Source organism: Pipistrellus kuhlii, unplaced genomic scaffold, assembly GCF_014108245.1.
Source record: "Pipistrellus kuhlii isolate mPipKuh1 unplaced genomic scaffold, mPipKuh1.p scaffold_m20_p_10, whole genome shotgun sequence".
Lineage (NCBI taxonomy): Eukaryota > Metazoa > Chordata > Mammalia > Chiroptera > Vespertilionidae > Pipistrellus > Pipistrellus kuhlii.
The window spans coordinates 53,588,716-53,612,537 of record NW_023425405.1 but is presented as its reverse complement, the minus strand read 5'-3'; the positions used below and the strand labels follow the sequence as shown (position 1 = coordinate 53,612,537).

Here is a 23,822-nt window from a genome sequence, read left to right as displayed (position 1 = left end):
GCAGTTTCTGTGCCTGCTCTGCTTGTTATTTCTCACTATGAGGTAGGTCTTGGAATGTGTGTCGTATGTAGGAGAACCTGAGGCTCCGAGCACTCCGAGGACTTGCTCAAGACCCAGAGTTAGTCAAAGGAAGGCTCTCATCTCCAATTCAGGCTTTTGACATTAAGTGATCACAACAGAGGTCTCCTAGGTTAGTTCAGACCAAGTCCTCATATCCGGCTACCACTGCTCCCCTTTTTGTACTTTGGCCTGACATGAAGGGATCTTCCCTCTTTTCTCTTTGGCCAGTTCTGTCAAACTTGGAAAGCTTTGCCCCTCCTTCACTGAGTGCCTGAAACCCAAATAGGCACTAGAAATAAAACAAAAAAGATACAGCCTTTTACGGTATGCCCTTGTAGGTTCATCAGTTGTAACAAATGTACCCCTCAGGTCAGGAAGGTTGAGAAGGGACAGGCAGATATGGAACTTCTCTGTACTTCCCTCTGAATTTTACCTAAAACTTCTCCAAAATAAATTAAGTCTTAATAAGAAAAAAGACATAGCCTCTACCGTAAGAAATTTACTCTCTTGCTAGGATTAAATGAAGCTTTTTAATAAATGCTTGAATCAATTCAAAAAGTATTTGTTTAGCAATGCTGTTTAGAAGGCCCTGAACTAGGGCATTTAATTTTACAAATTATAATATAGTAAAGTCTGAAAATAAGCAAATATTCAATTACATATTAGAAACATAATTTAGAAAAAATATGATCATTCAAAACTAAAAATAATTTCACTAAAGGGAATTGTCACAACGGTTTATAAGGTAAATTTATCCCAATGCTGTGAGGTTTTATTTATAACCACTGAGTGTAACCAACATGTCAGAAATGCCTTTCCTATACTATATTGACATACACCTGCTTTACGTGTAGCACTTTTCAAAAGGCAATTTAAAAGGTGTCATCTTCCAAGATACATTTTTCTCCTCAAGTGACTGTTTTCTTCCCTATGATATTACACTTATTTTGCTATTTCCTCTTAAGAACTATCTTTTTCCTTCATTTACCTAATTCTACTTGCCCTTTAATACCCAGGTAGCACTAGCTGAGGAAGTCTCCCCTGACTTCCCCAGTTTGAGGTGTTTGTCCCTTCTTTGGGCTCCCGCACCCTGTGCCTACGTTGACTGCACACACTACTTAAATCATTTTCCTGTTTATTTCCTAACTAGGTGCCAGGTGCATGAATTCGTGCACCAGTGGGGTCCCTCAACCTGGACTGCGGGATCAGGCTGAAACCAGCTCTCCAACATCCCCTGTGAGATCCCAGATGGTGAGAGGGCACTGGCCAGGCCGAAGGACCCCACTGGTGCACTACCAGGGCCATTGAGGGATGCAGGAGGTTGGCCAGCCAGGGAGGGCCCACAGGAGAGCTCCAGGGAATATCCAACCCATTTCACTCAGTCCTCGATCGGCTGGACCCCAGCAGCAAGCTTACCTACTGGTTGAAGCATCACCTCCCTGGTGGTCAGTGCATGTCAGAGTGAATGGTTGACTGGTTGAATACCTGACCCTAGTGGTCAGTGCACATCATAGCGAGTGGTTAAACAGTCTTAGCATATTATACATTAGCATATTACGCTTTGATTGGTTGAACTGATGACTAGATGGACACTTAGCATATTGAGCTTTTATTATCTAGGATTATAACATGAATTCTAAATCCCAGACCACATATTTCATCTCTGTATTTGCAGGAGCAGGCAGGCCCCACACTCAGTGGCCAATAATGTTGTAAAGAGAGAAAGGGGGAGAAATAAAGTGAACTGTATTTCTATTTTCTCCATCGTTTCTCTTTTCCTTCATCCTCATTCTATGTCTTCCTATTATTTCTCCCCAAGTACTAATACATCATCTTTACTTCTCTTTAGTTTCATGATTTTCACCTCTCTCCTGAGGTGCTAACTATTGCAAATCATACTGGTCCAACGTGTGAGTGGCTAAGGTTCAGAAGTGTGCTGCTACTTAGCACTGCAGAGAAGGGGTTAGATTTAACAGGCTCTGGATTAACCTTTTTTTTTTTATCCCTTCTGAGTTCTAGCTGGGAACTTTCACACGCTTTAGCTTCGCCTACTTTTCAAGATCGGCAGCTGGGTCAACAGACTTTCCGCAGCACCCTGGCTAGAATGGCAAGCTCAGGAGGAGAGTCTTCCGTCTTTACATTTTAAAAAATAAAATAAAAGTTGTTCGCCACACTGATGGGAATAGTAATGCCTGAGAGCACTTGGGGGAGAGGGGAGGATTGGGCCTGCGCTGGCTGTGAAAGGAAAACTCACTGATGACAAAAACAGCAGCTGCTGTCCTCTGAAGGAGGCTAACCACTCCCTGAGAGCAGCATCACACTGCATTTAGCAAGAATAACAGGAAAGGCACGTATGTGACTGACATTCCTGAGAAGCATTGTAAAAGGCTCTATAGATTTTATAGAGGAACACAACGTGCATCATCTGATTCTAAAAACCTAAGGATGGCTTACCATGGACAGTGAAGTTGTCTTGGAAAATTACTCAAGAAATTAATCAAAACTTAATCAGAAAAAAAAATACTTTGTAAGAAAGATTTTGAAACAGGAGAAGAAACATTCAGGCATCTTCAGGAGAAGAGACCTTGTAAAAATCCATAGATGCTTCTGTTTTTACTTTTGGATACCAAATTGGGTAAAAAGGGTAAGAGTTATTCTTTTTTTTTTTTTTTTTTTTTTAATAAACACTGTGTCCATCATTCCTAGAATGTGTTTTCAAAGCTGTCTGCAGTGCAAATTCACTCTCACAACTCCCTCTACAGTTATAGATATTTTAACAACTTTTTAAAATAAAAATGTAGGCCAGGGAAATTGTCTATGAGTATTAAAGGAAAGTATTTATAATGTAATGTTGAATAGCAGACTACAGGCAAAAAACATGGTATACGCACATGGTAATGTAGCTATTGTTACCAAAACAATGGTTTTATTATAGAAATGATGGGAACACCACACTAAAATTATAGCATGTATATGTACATGCTAAAAAAAAAAAAAAAGTAAAAAAGATAATAAATTATTAACAGACAGTTTGTAACTGCAATACTTTTGTAAAGTAAATTTTTAAAAAATGTTATAAGAAAGTAAAAAGTAGTAGAAAGCTAACTACTTAGACATATCACAACAAATGTTTTTATGGAAGAGTGCTTTTTTCATCTTATTAAGTTTATTGGGGTGACATTGGTTAATGAAACCATATAGTTTTCAAGTGTACAACCCAATAAAATACCATCTGCACACTGCACTGGGCATTCACCACCTAAAGTCAAGCCTCTTTCCATGCCCAATTATCCCTCTTGTGCCCATTTCTACCTCCCCCTGCCCCCGTCCCCTCAGACCATGCAGTCATGTATGTCTATGTGTCATATATATCCCTTAATCCCTTCACCTTCTTTAACCCTGACCCACAAGCTATCAGTCTGTTTGATGTGTCTATGCTTTGGTTTCCATTTTGTTTGTTCAATTATTTTGTTGATTAGATGCCACGTATATGTGCGATCATATGCTATTTGTCTTTCTCTGACTGGATTATTTCACTTGGCATAATTTCAGGGTCCACCCACGCTGTCATAAAAGGTAAGGTTTTCTTCTTTTTTATAGCCAAGGAGTATTCCATTCAATAAATGTATTGTACTATAACTTTTTAATCCACTCATCTAATAATCCACTCATCTAAACCGAGGATGTTTCCAGATCTTGGCTATTGTAAACACTGCTGCAATGAACATAGGGGTGCATATATTTGTTTGAATTAGTGTTTCGGATCTATTCCCAGAAGTAAAATGGCTGGGTCAGAAGTGAAATGGCTGCACTATCAGAGACTCTGACAGGAGGCTTCAAAGGAGTCACACCAATGGCTCCAGCTCAAGCTGCATCCCTTTCCCCTATGGACACAATAACATTTTATATACCACTCAGGGAGACAATATATGTGATAAAGGAGCTGCCTTTTGAATATCTTTTCTAACTAATTATTCACTATGGGGTCTAACTTTGAGACTAACCTCTCTACACTTTAGGATTTTCATCTGTAAAGAAAAACTAATAATATTATTTTGGTAAGCCCTCAGCCTCAAATGCTGATCCCCCTCCTTCTTTTCATGCTGCCTCCTTTTCGTGGTTGGGAGCTAATGTGTCTGTGATCTGAGATTCCTGCTAAATGAAAGGAACAATGTGTTGAGCAGACCTCTAACAATGTCTTTCCCAAAAACAACTCCTGTGGATTCTCTTTGTGTTTGGTAACCGGATACAAGGAACAAAAGGACACCTTCTTTTCTGCCTGGGAACCCAAATAGAGACATTTGAGGATGATTTCATGAAGTTGTAGAATTAACCTTGAAGCGTGACTGTTTTAGAGTAATGATAAATCTGGGAAGCATTTCAGAGAGAGAACAAAAGAAGTCGAATGGGACTGTGGCTGGAGCAGGCGCCATATATTGAGAAAAGGAGAGAACGGAAAGGTCATGTAAGATTATGAAAGATCATGATGTCTGACTAACATTTGTTCAGAAAAACAAATGACAAGGTTATAAAGGGAATTAATCATTCCCTCATCTCCCTGGCCATCACTGTTTGATTCACCACGTAAAAAAAGAGACATGAGCTGGAAAAGATTGAAGACTGAAGTACTACATTAAAACAAGAGAGCACCAATAAATGTCAACATGCCAGAACAAGAGCACATGAAACCTGGCCTCCAAACAACAAGGGCTCTCTGTGCACGCGCTCTCCCTCCCTCTCTCTCTCTCTCTCTCTCTCTCTCTCTCTCTCTCTCTCTCTCTCTCTCTCTCTCTCTCTCTCTCTTTCTCCCCTACTCTCTTCTTTGCTTTATTTTTGTTTTATTTTTTTCTTTATTGATTAAGATATTACATATGTGTGGTGTGCTTATCCCCGAATGCCCCCCCCACCCCCACTCATGCCCTCACCCCCCTGTGTCTGTGTCTATTGGTTAGGCTTATATGCATGCATAAAAGTCCTTTGGTTGATCTCTCCCTCTTACCCCCACTCTCCCCTACCTTCCCTCTTAGGTTTGACTATCTGATTGATGCTGCTTATTAAGTACAAATAAAGACATAACTTGATAGGTTCCAAAATGCTAAAATTTTCCTTCTGTATATATGAGTAGGAAAAATATGATAATATTTAATTCATCCTAAAGAGAAAAATAGAAATTAATCTGTTACAGGTGCTGCTAAAGATATTCTCACAGCAGAATTCTATTACAGAATTTAGCAAGGAATACAAGTTTTAGGATTTAAGAAACAAATAACTTAACTTAGAGGTTCTTGAAGTTATGAAAGTACTGGCAACTAAATAGCAAGATGACACTTGTATCTGCCTGGGTTTTGTATTTTTCTTGGGTCTACTCTTCTCACAGAATTGATATGATTTATTTAGACTATCAAAGAGCTTTTATAAGGTTCTCACAAGAGCCTATTATTGAAACTTGGTAACCAAGGAGTGGAAGAAAAAGTCATATCAATGAAATAAATGAATTAAAAACTGCTTAAGAGGAAAAGAAGCCAAAAACAGAAATAACTTGCCAGTTCTCATGTGGAGAAAGGTTAATGACTAAGGACTCTTAGGCTTTGCAGTAGAATTGAAGTTATATTTAACTAATGACTAAGCAAGGGGAGCCCAATTCTCATTCCCCCATTCTCTGCATATCAGTCCCGCACACAGAGCCCCCATTGACTGCACATGGGGGAGATACAAACAGCATGGGGAAGTGCTTAAAACCCAGGAGAGAGCAAATAGGTAATGAATGTTGACTCATGTAGAAAGCCCCATATATAAAGGAGACAGCTATAAATATATTAGTGAAATTTCAATTTCTAAAACTTTGACACATACTACATAGAAATAAAAATGCCTTTTCAAAATACAGGATATGGTATTTGAACAACAGTAAATAATTTATTGGCATAATGAGAGCCAATGTTCCATACATGAAGAATAGCTCAAGTGGGCATCTAATTCTGCAAAAACCACAAAGTCTATTTTATATATTTAGAAATGTAGAAATAAACAAGTAAAACTGATTGTTAGAAAATTAAGAATTACTACAGTCTTCTGAGGCAAACTTGACAAATTGGAACAGGTTTTAACAGAAGCATAACCTGATATGAATGGAATAATTGGGAAATCATATACTCTAATTAACATTAATGCTTTGTGACCATAGCTCAATATGGCATTTTCACAATATCATGACAGACTTCACAGAAGGGGGTCAGAAAAGCCAACAAACTCCTGACTTAACCTCTATTTGTCTCAGTTTCCTTGTCTGTAAGAAGGAGAATAATAAAGTTGAGTTCACAGGATGATTATAACGATTAAGAGATATCAGATATGTAGAGTGTTTAAGACAGTAAAGGTAAAAACTAATGTTAAATTATTATTGTTGTTATTAGTATTCATGATGTGCTAACCCTAAAGAACATGCCACAGACAATCAATACATTGTGACTTCCTTGTTTATGGCATTAAGACTCAGTACTTAAGAAGACAATTAAAATGCTTTTAAATGCATTCAAATACAGAAAACACTTAGTTTTAAAATACCTTCCCATAAACCAATTTTGTGAGAAGGAAGAAAATATTCAACTTAATCTAAATAAAACTAAAAGAACACCACAAAATACCAGATAAATGCTAACATAATTCTTGAATGTACAAATAGATCAAAGCTTACCGTGCAGATAATATTTTAATAAGCTCTTTTCTATTCTGTACCCGAAGGTGATTAGTTTTATACTTGCAGTCATCAATCAGTTCAGGCAAATTCAAGATCTAAAAGATAAAAATAATTTTAATGTATAACTCACAAGTTTTTCTCATATCTGCCTGTGGGTACTGGTGTTCAAGGCCTACCACTACCTCCCCAAGACCATTCCTTGCTGGTCTTTACCCTTTTCTCAAAAAGAGACATAGAGCAAGAAAGGAAACTAGAGGGGAGAATCATGCCATTAGGATGTGTGATGCTGTGACTATCTATATTTATAGAAATCCTCTAACCAACATATATCTTGTAGATACATTTACTTTTTGTTCACATGTAAATAAATATTATCTGTCCTGCTAGTCCTATACATGATGTTGTACAAGATGCTAAAATAAAGGCAAAACACACATACATTTGACCTAACTGCTCACCATTAAAATAATGTCAAATTCAAAGATATTTTTCTAATACAAGTACCACTATTTTTCTTAAATATCTCTCCCTGAAGGTATAACAAATAAAAATGTTTTATATACTTCCTCGTTTGCTCCTCCTCCATAAATGAAAAATCTATCTGCCAAGTTTCATTCACTATCCTGTAATCTTGATGAGATCATAATAGAAGTACCCAGTGGGTTTGGAATGGATGTTTTAAAAACAATATGTGGAGGCAGAGTTTGGCAGTTGGGTTGGAAAGTCAGAAGCATTTATAGATTAGGGTCATGGCCTGTAGCCTACAGAAAGCTTCACTCCATCTATTAATGTATTTGCTTTAAATATAAACATTTAATGGTTTCATTTGTTTCTCACAGTATAAATAAAACCAGTCCATTAATCATCTTACAAAAAAAGAGAGAAGTAACTCAAACTATTCTAAAAAATTCAAGGGTAGGGAGGACACAAGCTCATGACACCAGCATTACCCTAATTCCAAAACCAGGTAAAGACTCTACAAAGAAAAAAAAATACAGGCCAATATCCCTTATAAATATTGATGCAAAAATCCTCAACAGAATATTATCAAACTGACTTCAGCAATATATTAAAAATATCATACACCATGATCAAATGGGACCTATCCCTTGGATGCAAAGTTGGTACACTATCATCAAATCAATTAATATGTTATAACACATTAAATTAATGAAAGATGCAAGTCATATGATTACATTCATAGATGCAGAAAAGCATTTTACAAAAATCCAACATCAGTTTATGATATTAACTCCCAGGAAAGTGGGAATAGAGGAAAAAAACACAACATAAAGCCCATAAATGATAAATCCACAACCAACATCATAGTCAACTGGAAAAAAAACAAAAATCATTTCCCTCAAGATCAGGAATAAGACAGAAATGTCCACTTTCATCAATCTATTCTACATAATACTGGAATTCCTAGCCATAGCAATCAGACAAGAAAAAAATAAAAGGCATCCAAATTGGAAAGAAACAAGTAAAACTGTCATTATTTGCAGATACTATATAGAGAAAATGCTAAAGATACCACCATAAAACCTACTAGAATTGATAAGTTAATTCAGTAAAGTAGCAGGATACAAAATAAGTAGCAACCTGATATCATACCATACTACAAGGTTACAGTAATCAAAACAGCATGGTACTGGCATAAAAACAGACAAATTTTTATAATCAATGTTTTGAACGCTTTACTTGGTAGACTGCTTATCTACATTTGATGTAGTACTTCTTCTAGGTTTTTGTCCTGTTCTTTCATTTGGAACATGTTTCCCTGTCTCCTCATTTAGGCTACATTTCTTTGAATTAGACAAAACAGCAACCTCTGCTGGTAATGAAGAAGTGGCCTTACTTAAGAGCATACCCTTTGTAAACCACATGTACCAGGTGTCTGGCAGGCCAGTTGGAGCTGGAGCTGGAGACAGTGAGGGCTATATGGAGTCCCAGAGGCAAGCCTCACCTGGGCTGCCTAGGCAGGCTGGCTGGCTCTTTGGTTGGGGCCAGCACAGATCACAGGCAGTCGCCGTGGGCAAGCAGAGCCAAGGCCACTTTTGCAGGTCAGATGGAGCTGTAGTTGGAGCAGACTGAGGCTTCAGTAAGTCAGGGGACAAACTGCACTGCACGTGGCTTGACCTGTAGTTAAAGGGGGCATGCACCATGGGGAGTCCAGGGGCCAGTCACAGAGCTGGTGTGGGCATGGGGTCTGGGGCATACAGGGATGGCTTTGGCCAGCTGCCTAGAACTTCTGGATTGTGTTTGTGCTCATGAAACCAAGGTGGAGTGGCAGCAAAACAAATCGTGCTCTTCTGTGTTTCTGGCATCAGAGAGAGTTCCCACAGTTGCCCTCATGTTTGGCAAATGCTCTAGGGCTATTAAATGAATTTACTTCCCATATATATAGGTGCCTTTTAAACTGGTTTTTTTTTTCGCCGTGCCCAGGTTCGACAAGTCTGTGTGTGGGCCCTTTCAGTGATCCCTTCTTATGTTCCATTTCAGACATACTAAGTCAAAATCTTTGAGGATGGACATTTGCTATGCATGCTGAAGTTGGAAGCCAATGCATATTGCTTCCAATAAAAGAAACTTGAACTCCAAATAACTTTTAAAAGGATGTCAATATACTTCAAATAGGCATACCCATTAGAGTTGGCATCAATCAGCTTGAAATAGCTTACATGTGCTTACATTCCCTTATTCTTCTGTATCACGTTAAGGGCCATAAAGTAGGATTTTTTAAAAAGCAAGGTTCACTTTATATGAAGGAAGATATTCTCAGCTCCAAGCTTTGAACCCTATGTTCTTGCCCTCACTCTAATCCCGGACAATAAGAGATCCCTAATGGGAACCTCCCCAAGAAGTGTTAGTGAAGCAGTTTATCAAATTTTATTTTGGGAAGAGATTAGGCCTTAGTGAATTCTACTCGGTTGTGGCAGGCAATATTGCTACATTTCTCCTCAGAAGGTTGGGAAGTGGAGTGGCTATATATTTCAAAGGGGCTCTTACCTGGCAAAAGAACAATCTTGATGGGCTCACTGTCAAAAACTGGGGAACTCATCTTCTAGAAGGCCAATTTGAATGACAGGCCTCTCAGTATGAGATATATTTGAATAAAAAAATACTTCGAAGAAACCCATCCACTACAGTTGAGAGGAGGAAAATCTTGCATCAAAATAAGGATACAGGTGTCCTGGCTGGAGTGGCTCAGTTGGTCGGAGCATCATACCATGCACCAAAGGGCCAGAGGTTCGATTCCCTGTCAAAGCATATACCCAGGCTGCAGGTTTGATCCCTGATTGGGGCACATATGGGAGGTCCAACAAATCGATGTTTCTTTCTCTCCCACTCCCTCTCCCTTCCTCTCTCTCTAAAAAATAAAACAAAAATTCTTGAGAGAAAAAAATTTTTTTAATAATAATAAAGTAAATAAGGACACAGGTGATACTTCTTAGGTGAAAGGTTTTAAAAACAAGTTTACATGTAAGGATATAATTATGAAGGTTGAAAAAAGGCAATCAGATTGCAATGTTTGCTCAAGATGCCTAGTAAATGATGTAAATAACATTAAAATCTTATATACGGTTTTTTCTGAAGATCTCAGAATTTTATAGGTACTGTCTTAATGGCTCAAAACAGGAATTATCATTCCAAACTCACATATGGAAAAAACAAAGTCAGTATGCCATTCCCCAAAGCCCTCTGATAGTCTTTTTTTTTTTTTTAACAATGTGTCATAACACTCAGCGATAACTCATATTTTAGTACTATGATTTATGGCAAATATCCTGCTTTGAAATAAAAATCTTTTCCAATAAATGTTCTTACGGATATTTATGAGGAAGTTCAAAAGTTTCAAATTAATCAGCAATAATGAATCAAAAATAAAAAGAATTCAGTACAGTTATTTTCAACAGTAAAGAATATGTCAACCAGTAATTTCTCTCCTCTCCTCCCCCACCTTTTCTAGAGAGAGAAAACTCCAAAACATATGGCCCAGAAAGACAATCTGTACTCGTTTATAGCAATGAACTGGCTTTTACATCTCTGGAGCTAGAGTACACAAATGACTTAATAGGCAACAGCTTCCGTATGTTTCATATTTTTAACGTTGACCGTTCACAATAAAGATTCTTTGATCCCAGATCAAATGCATGAATCAATTTTCTCTACACTTATTCAGAGAAACCATTATAAAAGCTCTCCTCTTCTCCACCTCAGATGTTCCAACCCTTCCTCCAATCAGAACTATCTCCATTTGTCACCTTCTCTGTGGTACTTCCCACCCCTTTGCTGTGGTTTTTAGCTCTGCTCGTTAACCTCTCATTCGAAAAAGGCATGGTAATAAATAAGTTTTGTACATAATAAGTTAACCACAATAAATAAGTTTCCTATAAGAAACTCATAGGCATCTTTAATAAAACTGAAAGCTCACGATAGTATAGTTAGTTTAAAAAAAAAAGTGTCCCAATCAAAGAAAACATCCTCAGTAGTTGAGGCCTTTGCATATATGCAAGGAAAACACACACACACATTTGTTTTTAAAGAACTAGATTACATTTATGGCATTACAACTGGAATAAGTAAACAGAAATCTAAGGCCTTAAGTTTAAAAAAAAAAAAAAAAAAGGACCAAAAAGAACCTAGATAAATGCAAATCATCAAATTTTTTTTAAATGCCTAAAGCATTGCTAAAAATATGAGTATCTTCAGCCTGGCTGGTACGGTTGAAAATTGACCAGTGGTCATGGTTTGATTCCTGGTCATGGCATGGCAGCAAATTGATAATTCTCTCTCATCATTGATGTTTCAATATCTTTCTCTCTCTCCCCTCCTCTTTAAAACAATAAAAATATATATTTTAATTTTTAAAAAAAGTATCTTCAACATAAAATTACTTTAAATGATTCCAAGGCCACTTTTTAGGGCCTTATTGAGGAGCACCGTTTTTTATAAAACCGAATTTGCTAAAAACTTAAAACATAAATTTTGCAGAAAGGTAATCATTAAAATACTTCAAATTTTTACAAAATTTCCTGGTGATAAATTTGGTTGAAGATTATATTTGGGCCTAATTAGACCTACGTTGTAGAACAAAGGAGGGAATGGAAGGAAGGGGGAAGGGAGTAAAGGAGAGAGGAAGGGAGGAAGAGAGGGAGGGAGAAAGTGGAGGGGAAGGAGGAGGGAGGGAGAAAAGAAAACTAGAGTTGAAGGTCCCTTTAATTTTGTTATTGTTGTTGTTTCCTTTTGTTTGGACTGGCAGACAGGTCAGGTTTTAGAATAATTTAAGTTACTATCATTCTTCATTTCAAAATACAGCCTGATACCTCAGAAAAAGTAAACCAGTGAGACTGCTGGTTCAGAACCTGTACTTGGTATTTATAAGCATGAAAATGGCATACTTTAACTTAAGTCTAACACAGGGGGTTCTTGAGTTGCTTGTATACTTAGCAACGCTGTTCTAGGTAAATTAAACCTACCTAGCTTTTTGCTAAATGAGTTTTTGCATATGTCATCCACCCATCCCAAAGATTACAACTTACCTTGCACACAGTAGCAAACTGTTGGTTATTTCCTGCTCCAACTACAAGATAGCCATCCTTGGTTTTAAAAGCCTAAAATAAAAAATAACACACATAAATGTGTAAATTTTATATATTGAGAATACCACAAAAGTTGGTTTTACTTTCTAAAACTCCTATATAAAAAGCTTGTTTTAAAGCAATGTTATTAAGTCAGTATCAACAAATTCGTATATTTTCCACTTATACTTGCACAGTGGCTTTCATTTGGGATTTCCCAAGCACTATCTGGCCCTTCCAATGTTATAACATGGGAGGGGGAAATAATTTAGGAAAATTAAGAAAATCCTAGAATTTTATTACAGCTCATAATGTGAAATTCTGTATTCATTTTAACACGAATAATGTTGAATTTCCCCAAAGTTTTATATTTTGCTTCCACTTTTTTCTTTTAGGGCAAGGCAAGAGGGTACATTGTTTTCTACAAACTATATGAATAGATGAGTAAAAGGAAAGCAGAAGCAAGAAAAGAAGGAAAGGAAAGAGGGTGGACGCATGCACTGATGTGGCTACATTTCAACTTTGAAAACCTCAAATGCAAACGTGTGCACAATTTTCACTCTTGAGTAAGTGAATATGAACATATCTGGATCCTGGACTTCTTTGGCTTATCTACCTTTGGGACAGACATTTAGACAGCAATTCCAATAAGTAATCGACATTCCTACGTCCCGTAATCCAAGCCTCTCTGGAGAACTTCTCAGCACCTTCTTCTCCACATTTGGTCACAGTAGAGTTTGGAGGAACCAAACTTTACCCTCAGAAAGACTCCTTCCCACTTTCCTTAAATAAATACATTCCTTCAGTTTCCTTCTTTTCTCTGCAAAAATCTCTCTGTATCTTTGCCTACTGTTTCTTCTCTCACTCCTGCCTCTGAGAAACATGACCTCTATCTTTCTTAGCAGGGCTCACTCCCATGCTAATGACCTTGGTACTGCTCTAACTAACGTCTTCCAGAACCCTGCTCAAACACCCCCATTTGAAAGAGGGCAGAAGAGGAGTTAGCCTGAGAGTAAAATGGGCATTAAGTAATGCCCACAGGAGGTCTTTCCTTACCTTAGCGAATGTGGCCCTGGTATCACAATGTAGACAGAATTCGGTTTGAAGTGGATCAAGGACTGATTAACCGGTAGGGAAACAGAGGCAGCACATGCAAACATCCAAGAAGTGAAGAATGAGCAAGGGACTGAGAGCACAGGCAGAGCACGATGCAGAGCCAGCCCCCATGTCAACTGGTAAAAGTTCACGCTGGATCCTTCAGCTTTCTGATGAAGGAAGAGGGGAAGCTATCAAATGAGAGGAGGGCTGGGAGACAGGAGACTAGAAGGCTGAGAGGAGTGTAGACCTCCATCGTTACCAAGACAGAGAGAGCAGAGTAACCAGAGCAGCACAATTGTAATGCTGAGGTGTTGAGAGCCTAATTAAGTGGCTTCCTTCTATCATCACTCAGTTATTTGGGATAAATGAGTATTTACATTCACTAGATTTAGGGTTTTATCACATGGATATGACAAAGAGATACAAGTTTAGGAAAGATGCCCAGAATGTTACTGAGCAGTGAAAAATGGGCTGAGATAGAACAGGTGGTGAAGATAGGGGGAGACTATGGCTAGGACAGTACATAAGAAATGCTGTGAAGTCAAAAAATTCTCATAATGAAAGTCACTGAACACGCCAGGTGGGAAGGTCAGACTGCAAAATGCTCCAGCCAAAACTGGTTTGGCTCAGTGGATAGAGCGTCAGCCTGTGGATTGGAATCCCAGGTTAGATTCCGGTCAAGGGCATGTATCTTGGTTGCGGGCACATCCCTAGTGAGGGGTGTGCAAGAGGCAGCTGTTCGATGATTCTCTCTCATCGATGTTTCTAACTCTCTATCCCTCTCTCTTCTTCTCTGTAAAAAATCAATAAATTTTTTTTAATTTAAATTAAATAAAATAAATAAAATGCTCCATTTATTCAGTGGTTATTGAAGTGAAACCATTTCAGTGTGAGGTGAGAGCCACAGTAGGAGGGGCATAGAATAATTGCTGATAAAAGTTGGAAACTCAATAAAAATTATTATTATGAAACAATTACTATATACTGGGTCTGAATAAAAGGAACTCCCATGAGCTCTCCAAAAAATACATACTTAATATTTTAACCTCAGTGGTGCCATGTATTTTCAAATAATTCCTCAAGTAATTCTGGTACGCATCTGTGTCAATCCACTGATTGGAAAGGATCAATATATGTTCCTTACAGTTTTTAAGTTGCTAGTCCCAGAGGTAATGAAGTTTGTATTTTATTTTTTCAAATGCTTTAGATACCACTTTGCTCCCACCCTGCACTCCCAAATTTTCATTTAAGAACTTGAAGAAGTTAAGTTTCTATTACTAAGTCTTAAAAAATTATTAAGGTACTCAAAGTTTAGATACTGGCAGATAAATCATGTTTTTATAAAGGAATAAAGATTCTGGCCCTAGTTGGTTTGGCTCTGTATAGAGCCTCAGCCTGCAGACTGAAGGGTCCCAGGGTCAATTCCAGTCAAGAGCACATGCCCAGGTTGCAGGCTCAATCAAGTGGGGGGCATACAGGAGTGAGCCAATCAATGATTCTCATCGATGTTTCTGTCCCTATCCCTCTGAAATAAAAAATATATTTAAACATTTTTATTGAAATTCTGCAAATTATAAAACAGCAACTCTTGAGAAGACGTGAAAGTGAATTATTAAATGGGTGGTGTGTGAACTCTTAATGGTCACTAGAAGTTTGGGACCCACTACAATAAAGATTGTTTTATATTTTATTAGAACTCTGGACTAGAAAATGTAGAATGCAGCCAGACTAGCAATTCTCAGAGTGTGTTTGATGACTCTGGTTCTGTGGTCAAATACGTGTAAACTATTTAAACCAAGTTAAGCAGGTTTCAAAAATATAAATGAATTGAAGGGTTATCTGTCAGGTTTTCCTGTTTATATCTTAACTGATTCCTTACACCTTCCCCAACTTGCCATCACCCTTTACTTTAGAATTAAACTGCAGAAAACTTTATACCTGAAAATTTTCTTTTCCTTCCGAAGAAATCTGCAAAACACTTTAACTTAATACACACACACACACACACACACACACACACACACACACTCACGTATAATTCTCACTGGAGAATATATTTATATATTTGTATTGAGTTTTAGAGAGGAAGGGAGAGAGAGGAAAAAGCATTGATTGGTTACCATGTTAACCTGTACGCACCAGAGATTGAACCTGAAACCTAGGTATATACTCCTTTGGAAGACCTAACTGAGCCGCCCGGTCAGGACGACTTCCAATATTTTTAATACCCCGAATAACTGAAAACAAGTTGTTTAATCCTGTTATGAGACATTAAATTTATTATAATTAGCTAAATACGTGTTGATAGAGAATGTGATCCAAATAAATTAGATGAACTTTGTATTGTTGGAAATTTAAAACAGCCAAAATTATGTTATTAACTAATGTCACCCCAATAAATTCAATAAAAGTAAAACAGCCACACAAAAAAAGGAACTCCCATGTGCATTCTAAGCCCTCAGATTCTGGTACCCTGGCCCTCATCCGCTCTACAAATAACTCCTCTCTGACTCTTAATCCTCTATTGCCTCATTCTCTATACTAGCATGCTTTCCATCACAGATCGAACGCATAAAATTGAGCTGCAAACACTCATGACTGGGGGTCTCTTCCTTTTGTAAGGAAGTCAAGCCTCAGGTGGGAAAAAGCAATCACTTCTGCATGAAAAGATGGGAAAGGGCAGCAGGAGCAAATATCTATAGTTTTGTTTTGTATTTTTAATATTTTTTCATTGTTTAAAGTATGTCTCTCCCTTTCCCCCAATTGAATCCTCCTCAGCTGCTCCCACCCTCCAGGACAAGCCTCCACTGCCCCAGTGTCCATGTCCATTGCTAATCTGCATGCATTCAAGTCCTTTGGCTGATCTCAAACCCCCGCACCCTCCTCTGCCTTCCCTTTGAGGTTGGATGGTCTATTTGGTGGTTCTATGTCTCTGGGCCTATTTTTGTTCATTAGTTTATGTTGTTCATTATATCCCACATGTGAGTGAGATCATGTGATATTTATCTTTAGTTTTAAAAAGACAAAGCCAGAACTAAGCTTTTCTACACAGGAGAACAGATTTTATGATTCCTGAGGAAAGATGCCACTTTCTGTGGGCTGGGCTTACCCAAGGGTGACCAGTGTCACTGGCTGGAAGATCACGAAGAAATTACATGATTTTCTTCACACTCTAGTTATGATAAACCTCTCTTTGGAGGGATGTGTTTTTCAGGCTGAGAAAATATTTATTGGTAAAGGATTAGATGTCCCAAGGAAATGGCACAAGTCATCAAATTGAAAGACATGGAAAGATATGTAAAGAGCATGGGGGTTCAGAGATCAGTTCCTCTAGTCGAGCAGTTTCAGATGTAAAGTGTGGCCATACCTGAATGACTGAGGGGTAGAGATGGGAAATACAGGAGCAGGGCACCATGAGCAGATGTGAAGGCAGAGAAATAAGAGGATCAGTCTGGAATTCCCATTGTTCTTGGAAGTGTCTGTTCTTCCCAGATGCTCTGCTTTCTGAGCTTCTAGGCATGCTGGCCCCATTTGATAATGCCCTAACTATTGAGCTTTCTAAATATAAAAACCACAGGAGGAAGTTCTGTATCAACTCAATCTATCAGATGATCGAATGGAAAAAATAAAAACTAGGAGTTACCCATGTTGATTTATCAGTATTTTCTCTGGTCTAAATAAAGTGCATCCAATTGGTAGTGTCTACTTAAAAAAAAAAAAGCCTTTGGGTTACTTAATTTTTAACACCACATTCTTCCACAAAAGGTAACCCATGCTAAATGATTTCATTATCCACTGGAAAAAGACATTCCATGAAGTTTAACTCACTGCCATGAGAATGTTTTCTGGAATGTCAAGCAGTCACTGGCTTTGGGACTGGGAGGGTGCATTGTGACAAATCTAGAGCACTATTTCCTATCACTAACAGTTCAGTTCATCTTATGGTGTCAGAGCTAGCCGAGCCAGATGGCTATAAGGCACAAAGTGCTTACAAGTCAAGAACAGTGTCATCTATGAAAGGGTAAATAAGCCCAGGAATACCTATTTCACATACTACCTATTTGGCTTTGTCTGCATATTTTATAGAGTAAATGCCTTTTGGAGGACCCATTTCTAAATACCAGCACTTGCCTTGAATTTTAGAATAGCCTTGTTATATCCCAGATATAGGCCAGAATTTCCCAATTCCACAGAAAGTTTGAATGCTCAAAGATGTCCTGAAGGTTCTTCAAAATCAATTAAATCTCATTTCAAATCAAACATATCTAGGATTTCAAACACTTGGTTATTAATACTGGGTATGGAGGCAATGGCAAGAAAGAAAATGGAAACTATCTTAAATTATTTATATTTTTCATAAGTTATCAATGGATATTTTTTAACTTTTTGTCAATTACAGTTTTCATTCAGTATTCTTTTGTATTAGGTTCAGGTGTTGCACAATCATCTCTATACACCGAATGCCTGGCTGTGCATGCAGCAGGTTCGGGTGGGCAGGGACTGGCAAGCGGGTTGAACTGGTGACCTCTTGGAGAGAGAGAGAGAGGCAGGGCTAATCAGCAGCTGCCCCAGGCTACTGGCAAGGCCCAGAGAGAAAGAGAGTCCCTTGACTCTCCTCTCTCTCTCTGTCTCTGTCTCTCTCTGCCTCTCTCTCAGCTCACCCAAATTAAGTTCTGATAGGTGGGTTTCTATGCCAATCAGCATCTCCAGGCCTATCTCCAGGCTGCTGGTGAGCAGGCTGAACTGCTGACCTCTTGAAGGTATGCTCAGCGGCTGGCAAGATGGGGGGGAGGGAGGGGGGGGGAGAAGGGGGGAGGCAAAGGCTGACTGGCATAGAAACTAATCAATCAGAACCAAATCTGGGTGAATGGCCAGGAGCCAATGGCTGCCTAGGAGGTAAAGCTTTTGATGCTGACTGGCATAGAAACTGATCAATCAGAACTAATCTGGGTGAGTTGCGAAGGCAGAACCTAAGGTGGGGGCTGAGGAAGGGTTTTAAGGGCAACAGCTGTTGGTGTAAGGTGTAAGAAAGCAGTTCAATTTTTAAAAATATATATTTTATTTATTTTTTACAGAGAAGAAGAGAGAGGGATAGAGAGTTGGAAACATAGATTAGAGAGAATAATCAATCAGCTGCCCCTTGCACACCCCCCACTGGAGATGTGCCCGCAACCAAGGTACATGCCCTTGATCGGAATCGAACCCAGGACCTTTCAGTCCGCAGGCCAATGCTCTATCCACTTGAGCCAAACCGGTTTCGGCAGCAGTTCAATTTTTTAATGACCGGTTTGGCAGCGCAGTGCAGATGGCTGGCTATCAGTGCAGATATAGGGATTATGTATTTTTGTCTGCCAAGAACATCTCCTCCTGCTGAAAAAGGTTTTCCCTCTCCCCCATTTAAGCAATCCTATCCTCATGGGTAAAGGAGGACTCCCCTGCCCTAAGGTAAGGGGATGGCCAAACACAACACCCAAACTGGACAGATAGGATCAACAGCAGTTTACTAGTCACATTTACCCACAGCCCAGGGGAGGAGGACGCTGCACGCACAGGGCCACATGGGAGCTGCACTCAGTAACAAAGTGAACAGCTAGGGTCAGGGGGAAGCAGGCTTGATAGCACCAAGAGGGGAGGGCATCCTCTGGTTCCCACAGAAGGTGACTCACTTGTTTGGTAATTCCAATAGCTGGCCAGGAACTGAAACACTACTCAGGAATAAACAGACACTGTGCCTGGTCTGTCAGTTAAGGAGACTTGGTTTGGCTAGGGGACCTCAGTTACTGGAGCAGAATGCGGACAAGAACTTGCAATCAGGCTCACTTGAGGCCTCCTGGCTTCAGATGTCAAGACAGAATATCATATTAATATTAGGTCTTATACCATACAGGGTTTTATTATTATTATTTTAGCATTTAAAAAATAACATTAAATTGTCTCCTGGCTTCCATAGATTTATTTTAAATATTTATTGATTATTTTTTAGAGAGAGAGAGAGGAAGGGAGAGATATTGACTTATTGTTCCACTCATTGGTAGATTCCATGCGCCTCAATCAGGGATCAAACCTGCAACCTTGGTGCATCCAGAGGATGTTCCAAACAACTGTGCTACCCAACCAGGGCTCCATAGATTTTTTTTTTAAACTGTCATTATGCTTTATGTAGCTTTTCAAAAGATAATATGACTTTCTCCACCTCTGGCCTCATTTCAGAAGATTCATTAGACTCTGATGTTGACAATTTTCAGTTGCCTGAGATTCTTGAATCTGCCGGTTAATATCTTTCATCAGCTTAGGGAAATTCTCAGTCATTACTTTTTCAAATATTGCTTACTGCCATTCTCTCTATACTCTCCTTCTGAAATTATAACACATGTGTTGGAGCTTTTGAGCATGATCTACATGCATCTTACACTGTTTTTTGTTTGTTTGTTTGTTTTTTGCTTCCATTCTTTTCTTTATCCCATTACTTTTTCTATCCTGAACTGCAGTTTGGACATTTTTATTGACTTCTTTCTGAATTCACTAATACTGTTTTACTGTGTGCAACTGTGGTTAAATTTATCTAATGAGTTCTAATTTCTGATATAGTTTGGTATTGTTTAATTTCCATTTAATTAATTTTATATTTCTGTTGAAATAGCCTTTTTATCATCATCATTTTGACCATCTTTTCCTCTACTAGTATTTTTAACACATTTATAATGGCTATTATTGGAGTCCTTGCCTCTTATATTTAATATCTGGTTCATCTTTGTCTGCCTCTGTTGATTATTTTATTTCTTCCGTATCAGTCACTTTTGCAACTTTATCAAATCTACAAATTTTCAATTATGTGTTAAACATTATAAAGGATATATTGCTTAGCCTCTGGGTTATGTTAACTTCCTATAAAATTCCAGGGTGTTGCTGTTAAGTTTTGTTCTGGTCGCCAGGTTGAATTACCTAAAAGACTTCCTTGATTTTTATTAAAAATTGGCTTTAGCCTTTGTTAGAGTTGGTTATTGCAATATTTTCCTAGATTTTGGTCCTTTCTGAGAGGGTGTGCTCTTTCCAGGTTCTCAACGTAATAGCACAACGTACTGACTAAGCCTTCTTTTGGCAGAGCATATTACAACTTTCAAAGAATTTTCACATTTATCTTATTTGATCAAACACAGGTTCTCTTACCAAGATAAAAAAGAGAGTCTTCGGCCCATAGCAGAAAACATCCAAAAGTTCTCCAGATGTAAAGGCTATTTCTTATCCCAGGGTTATTAAAGTAAAGCACCATTATTCCTTCATTCAGAACATATTTATTGTATCCTACCATATATTCTTATGGGTACTATGTTAGGCACTGGGAATATAAATAAGAACAATATACTTTCAAGAGGTCTACTGTACAAGCGTATGAACCAGTGGATAAAGAGATAAATGAGAGGGCTAATAAAAACAAAATGTTGTTCTGTCACACTTTGTTTCAAAGTTTTCTTTTTATGGTTGTATTTTGGCTTTAGTTTTTAATATTTATATCTATATTCCAAGAGGAATCTGGGAAGACCTAAAGTGATAAGAAATGGACAGATAAATGTGACTTATTATTTGTAGATTTGTCTATTCTATTGATCTCTAATGGACAGGCTGAACATGTGTCATGTCCACATAATGATTTACTGACTCAAGCTGCTTCAGGTTGCATGGAGCTCCCATGAAATTCCATTAACAAAAGACAGAAAGTACGCCATGCAAAGTACTAAGAAGAACCGAGGATTTCCATGTCTCTTAGAGCATATCAGAAATTTGAGATGGGAACAAATTTGCTCCTCAGTAGTCTGAAGTTCAGGTGGATTTTTATTGGCCTTACTAAAACCGAGAGCAGTACTTTAGAACCTAAACCTTAAATATTGTACAACTATATCCAATCATCATAACAGCTAAAAATTAACTTTGGAACAACAGCCCCCCAAAAAAACAACCCTTTTGAAAATGTCACATTTTAAGTAATTCGTTACAATAAGTATTAATCTGACGTTATTTGGAATTCATCTCTCTAAATGAGCCCAGGAGGAAAATACACCAGTGTGACCATCTTTGGGTCTATTCAGGATAAAATCACTGGAATTTGTCTTAGATTCAGAGCCTCTTGAGTCTAATAAATATTCAGCTCACTTGTATATACTGGAAAGCACACCATCCCCTAGACTGCACTCCCTAAGAATACTAAATGCCCGCCTTACTGACAAGTTCAAGAAACAGGGCAACAGGATTCACCTCAGTTTCTCTCCTTTTATCCGTCCAGAGTAGGCTGCTATCCTACCGAGTGGATGACTTTGCTAAAACTCTGAGAACTTAATAAATTCTCTAAGCACTGTCTTCGAGGTAGAATTCATCTCCCTGTAGCAGATCTCCCACCACAAAGACATGGACCGCTGGTAATTATAATGACAGCTATTATTTAGTAAGTGGTTACCATACGTGCCAGGCACAATGCTAAGTACATTTCATGAATTACCTTGTTTTATTATCAGCATAACCATAAGACATAGGTATTATTACAAACTAGAAGCCCATCGTGTGATATCACGTGTCGTAGGCTGCCCGCCACTTCCGTGGGAGCCAGCAGGAACCGCAGGGCGCTGATGGGAGACTTGCTGCTTCCCTGGGAGGTAGGCTGCCATCTCCTCTCCGGGCCTGCACTTGGCCGTGGAGGCTGCGGGCCAGCCCCCCAGCCCCCCAGAGGCCCTCTGCAGCCAGGGAGTCCCCATGGTGATGAAGCAAGCATTCTGCCAGGCCGCTCACACTGCCCACTCTCAGCGGTAGCGCCCCCCCCCCCCCCAGGGCTGGGAGACTCCAGCAAGGCTGAGGGGACTGGGCGCCCCAAACTTGTGGCTATGGACACGGCCATCTTTGTGATGAAGTGATGGTTAATTTGCATATTAACCTTTTATTAGATAGGATGTACCATTGAGGAAACAGAAGCATTGAAAGATAAGCTACTTCCTCAAGCTGTTCATTAGCAGAGCCTCCCCTGGGAGCGAAGGTGCCATTGCTTTTCTGACTTTGAATCTACTACCCCTCTACTTACCTGGCACTTGCCTTTCTGGTTCTGACGTCCTTAGATTATTGTTACCTGAACGTTCCTTAGATCACACTGTCTTTTATAAGCAGTTTATTAATCTATCCAAGTCATTTCACCACAGCCATCCCCAGAGCGTGTTCCTCCTTTTCTTCCAGCTGTATGCTTTATGGCATGCATGTGTATGCTGAGAGCCACTTTAGTAGGATTCCAAACCACCTCTCCTGAGTTATAAAAGCTTCCCCTTTGTCTGGATCCAGTTGTGATTTCTCTTCCCTAAATATTCTGTCTGGAGACCAGGATTCTCCCACTAACGTACTGAAGAGCCTCCGGCAGATCACTTAAACTTGCCATGTCAGAGTTTCCTCACTTATAAATTTAGGGTGTTGGACTGGTTCCTTCCAGCTATAAAATTCTGTGATTTTAAGATCAAACATGAAATCTTGATAGGAGGATTGTAATAAAACAGTGAAAAAGAAAGAAAATGGTCTGTCTGGAAGATCTTGCTTATTTTATTGTGCGTGTTTGGGCCTATTTTATACATGTTTACATGCACTTAGAGACATTTAAAATGAGGACATTTTATAAGGTAAAAAACAAGAAAGCCCTCACACGCATGATATTTAAAATGTGGCTCCAGAGTTCACAGCACCCTCATCATATATAAATAGAACATAGCATTTACTGCCACTTACTCTGTAATATATTTCTCTTGGCTGAGAGGTAATGTTCAACTACACAAGTTTCTAAGAACACTGACCTTTGTTCTTTATGTTGTTGGGTAAAGTAATGATATTTTGTAAAAACATAGTGTCCTTAGGCACTCGATCTAATTATTACTGTGTTTTTTGTAAATAATTATAATGGTTCCCATTCATCGAGCACACACTATTGGGTCTGACTCCATGCTTGGCAATTTACATACATAATCCCCTTTTTCCAACAAGCCTGTGTTATTATCCCACTTTACTCATAAGAAAATCAGGCCTCAGAGTTTACAGGAGCTTAGCTGAACACCCTTAAATAAGAAACAAAGATGAGAACCAGAGTCTGTCAGCTCTGCTCTGCAATGCTGGTTCAAAATAACTTAAAATAAATCTGCTCACTATTTAAACCGTAATAGTAACATTTATTGAATTCTTATTATATAAAAACGCTTTTAAGCCTCTCAGCAGCCTTATGAGCTGGACACTCTTATTATCTCCATTTGCAGGTATGAGAACTGAAGCACAGAGAAGCTGAGTGATTTGTCCACAGATACAGAGTTTAAAAAGGTCAATGCTCTTGAGCCCCTTTTTGCAAAACAGCCGCAATGTGGTAGAAGCTCTAG

General features: G+C 38.7%; 1 protein-coding gene across 2 annotated transcripts in view; it reads right to left on the bottom strand.

Annotated features, from left to right (window-relative positions):
- The window catches only part of SUGCT (succinyl-CoA:glutarate-CoA transferase), a 432,199-nt gene that overhangs the window by 288,492 nt on the left and 119,885 nt on the right, over positions 1 to 23,822 (bottom strand). For both annotated transcript variants that reach the window (XM_036424491.2, XM_045578608.1), the window contains exons 10-11: positions 12,301 to 12,372; positions 6,755 to 6,852 (exon numbers count right to left, since the gene is read on the bottom strand). In XM_036424491.2, coding sequence (XP_036280384.1) covers positions 6,755 to 6,852; positions 12,301 to 12,372 — 170 coding nt within the window. The remainder of the gene's footprint in view (positions 1 to 6,754; positions 6,853 to 12,300; positions 12,373 to 23,822) is intronic.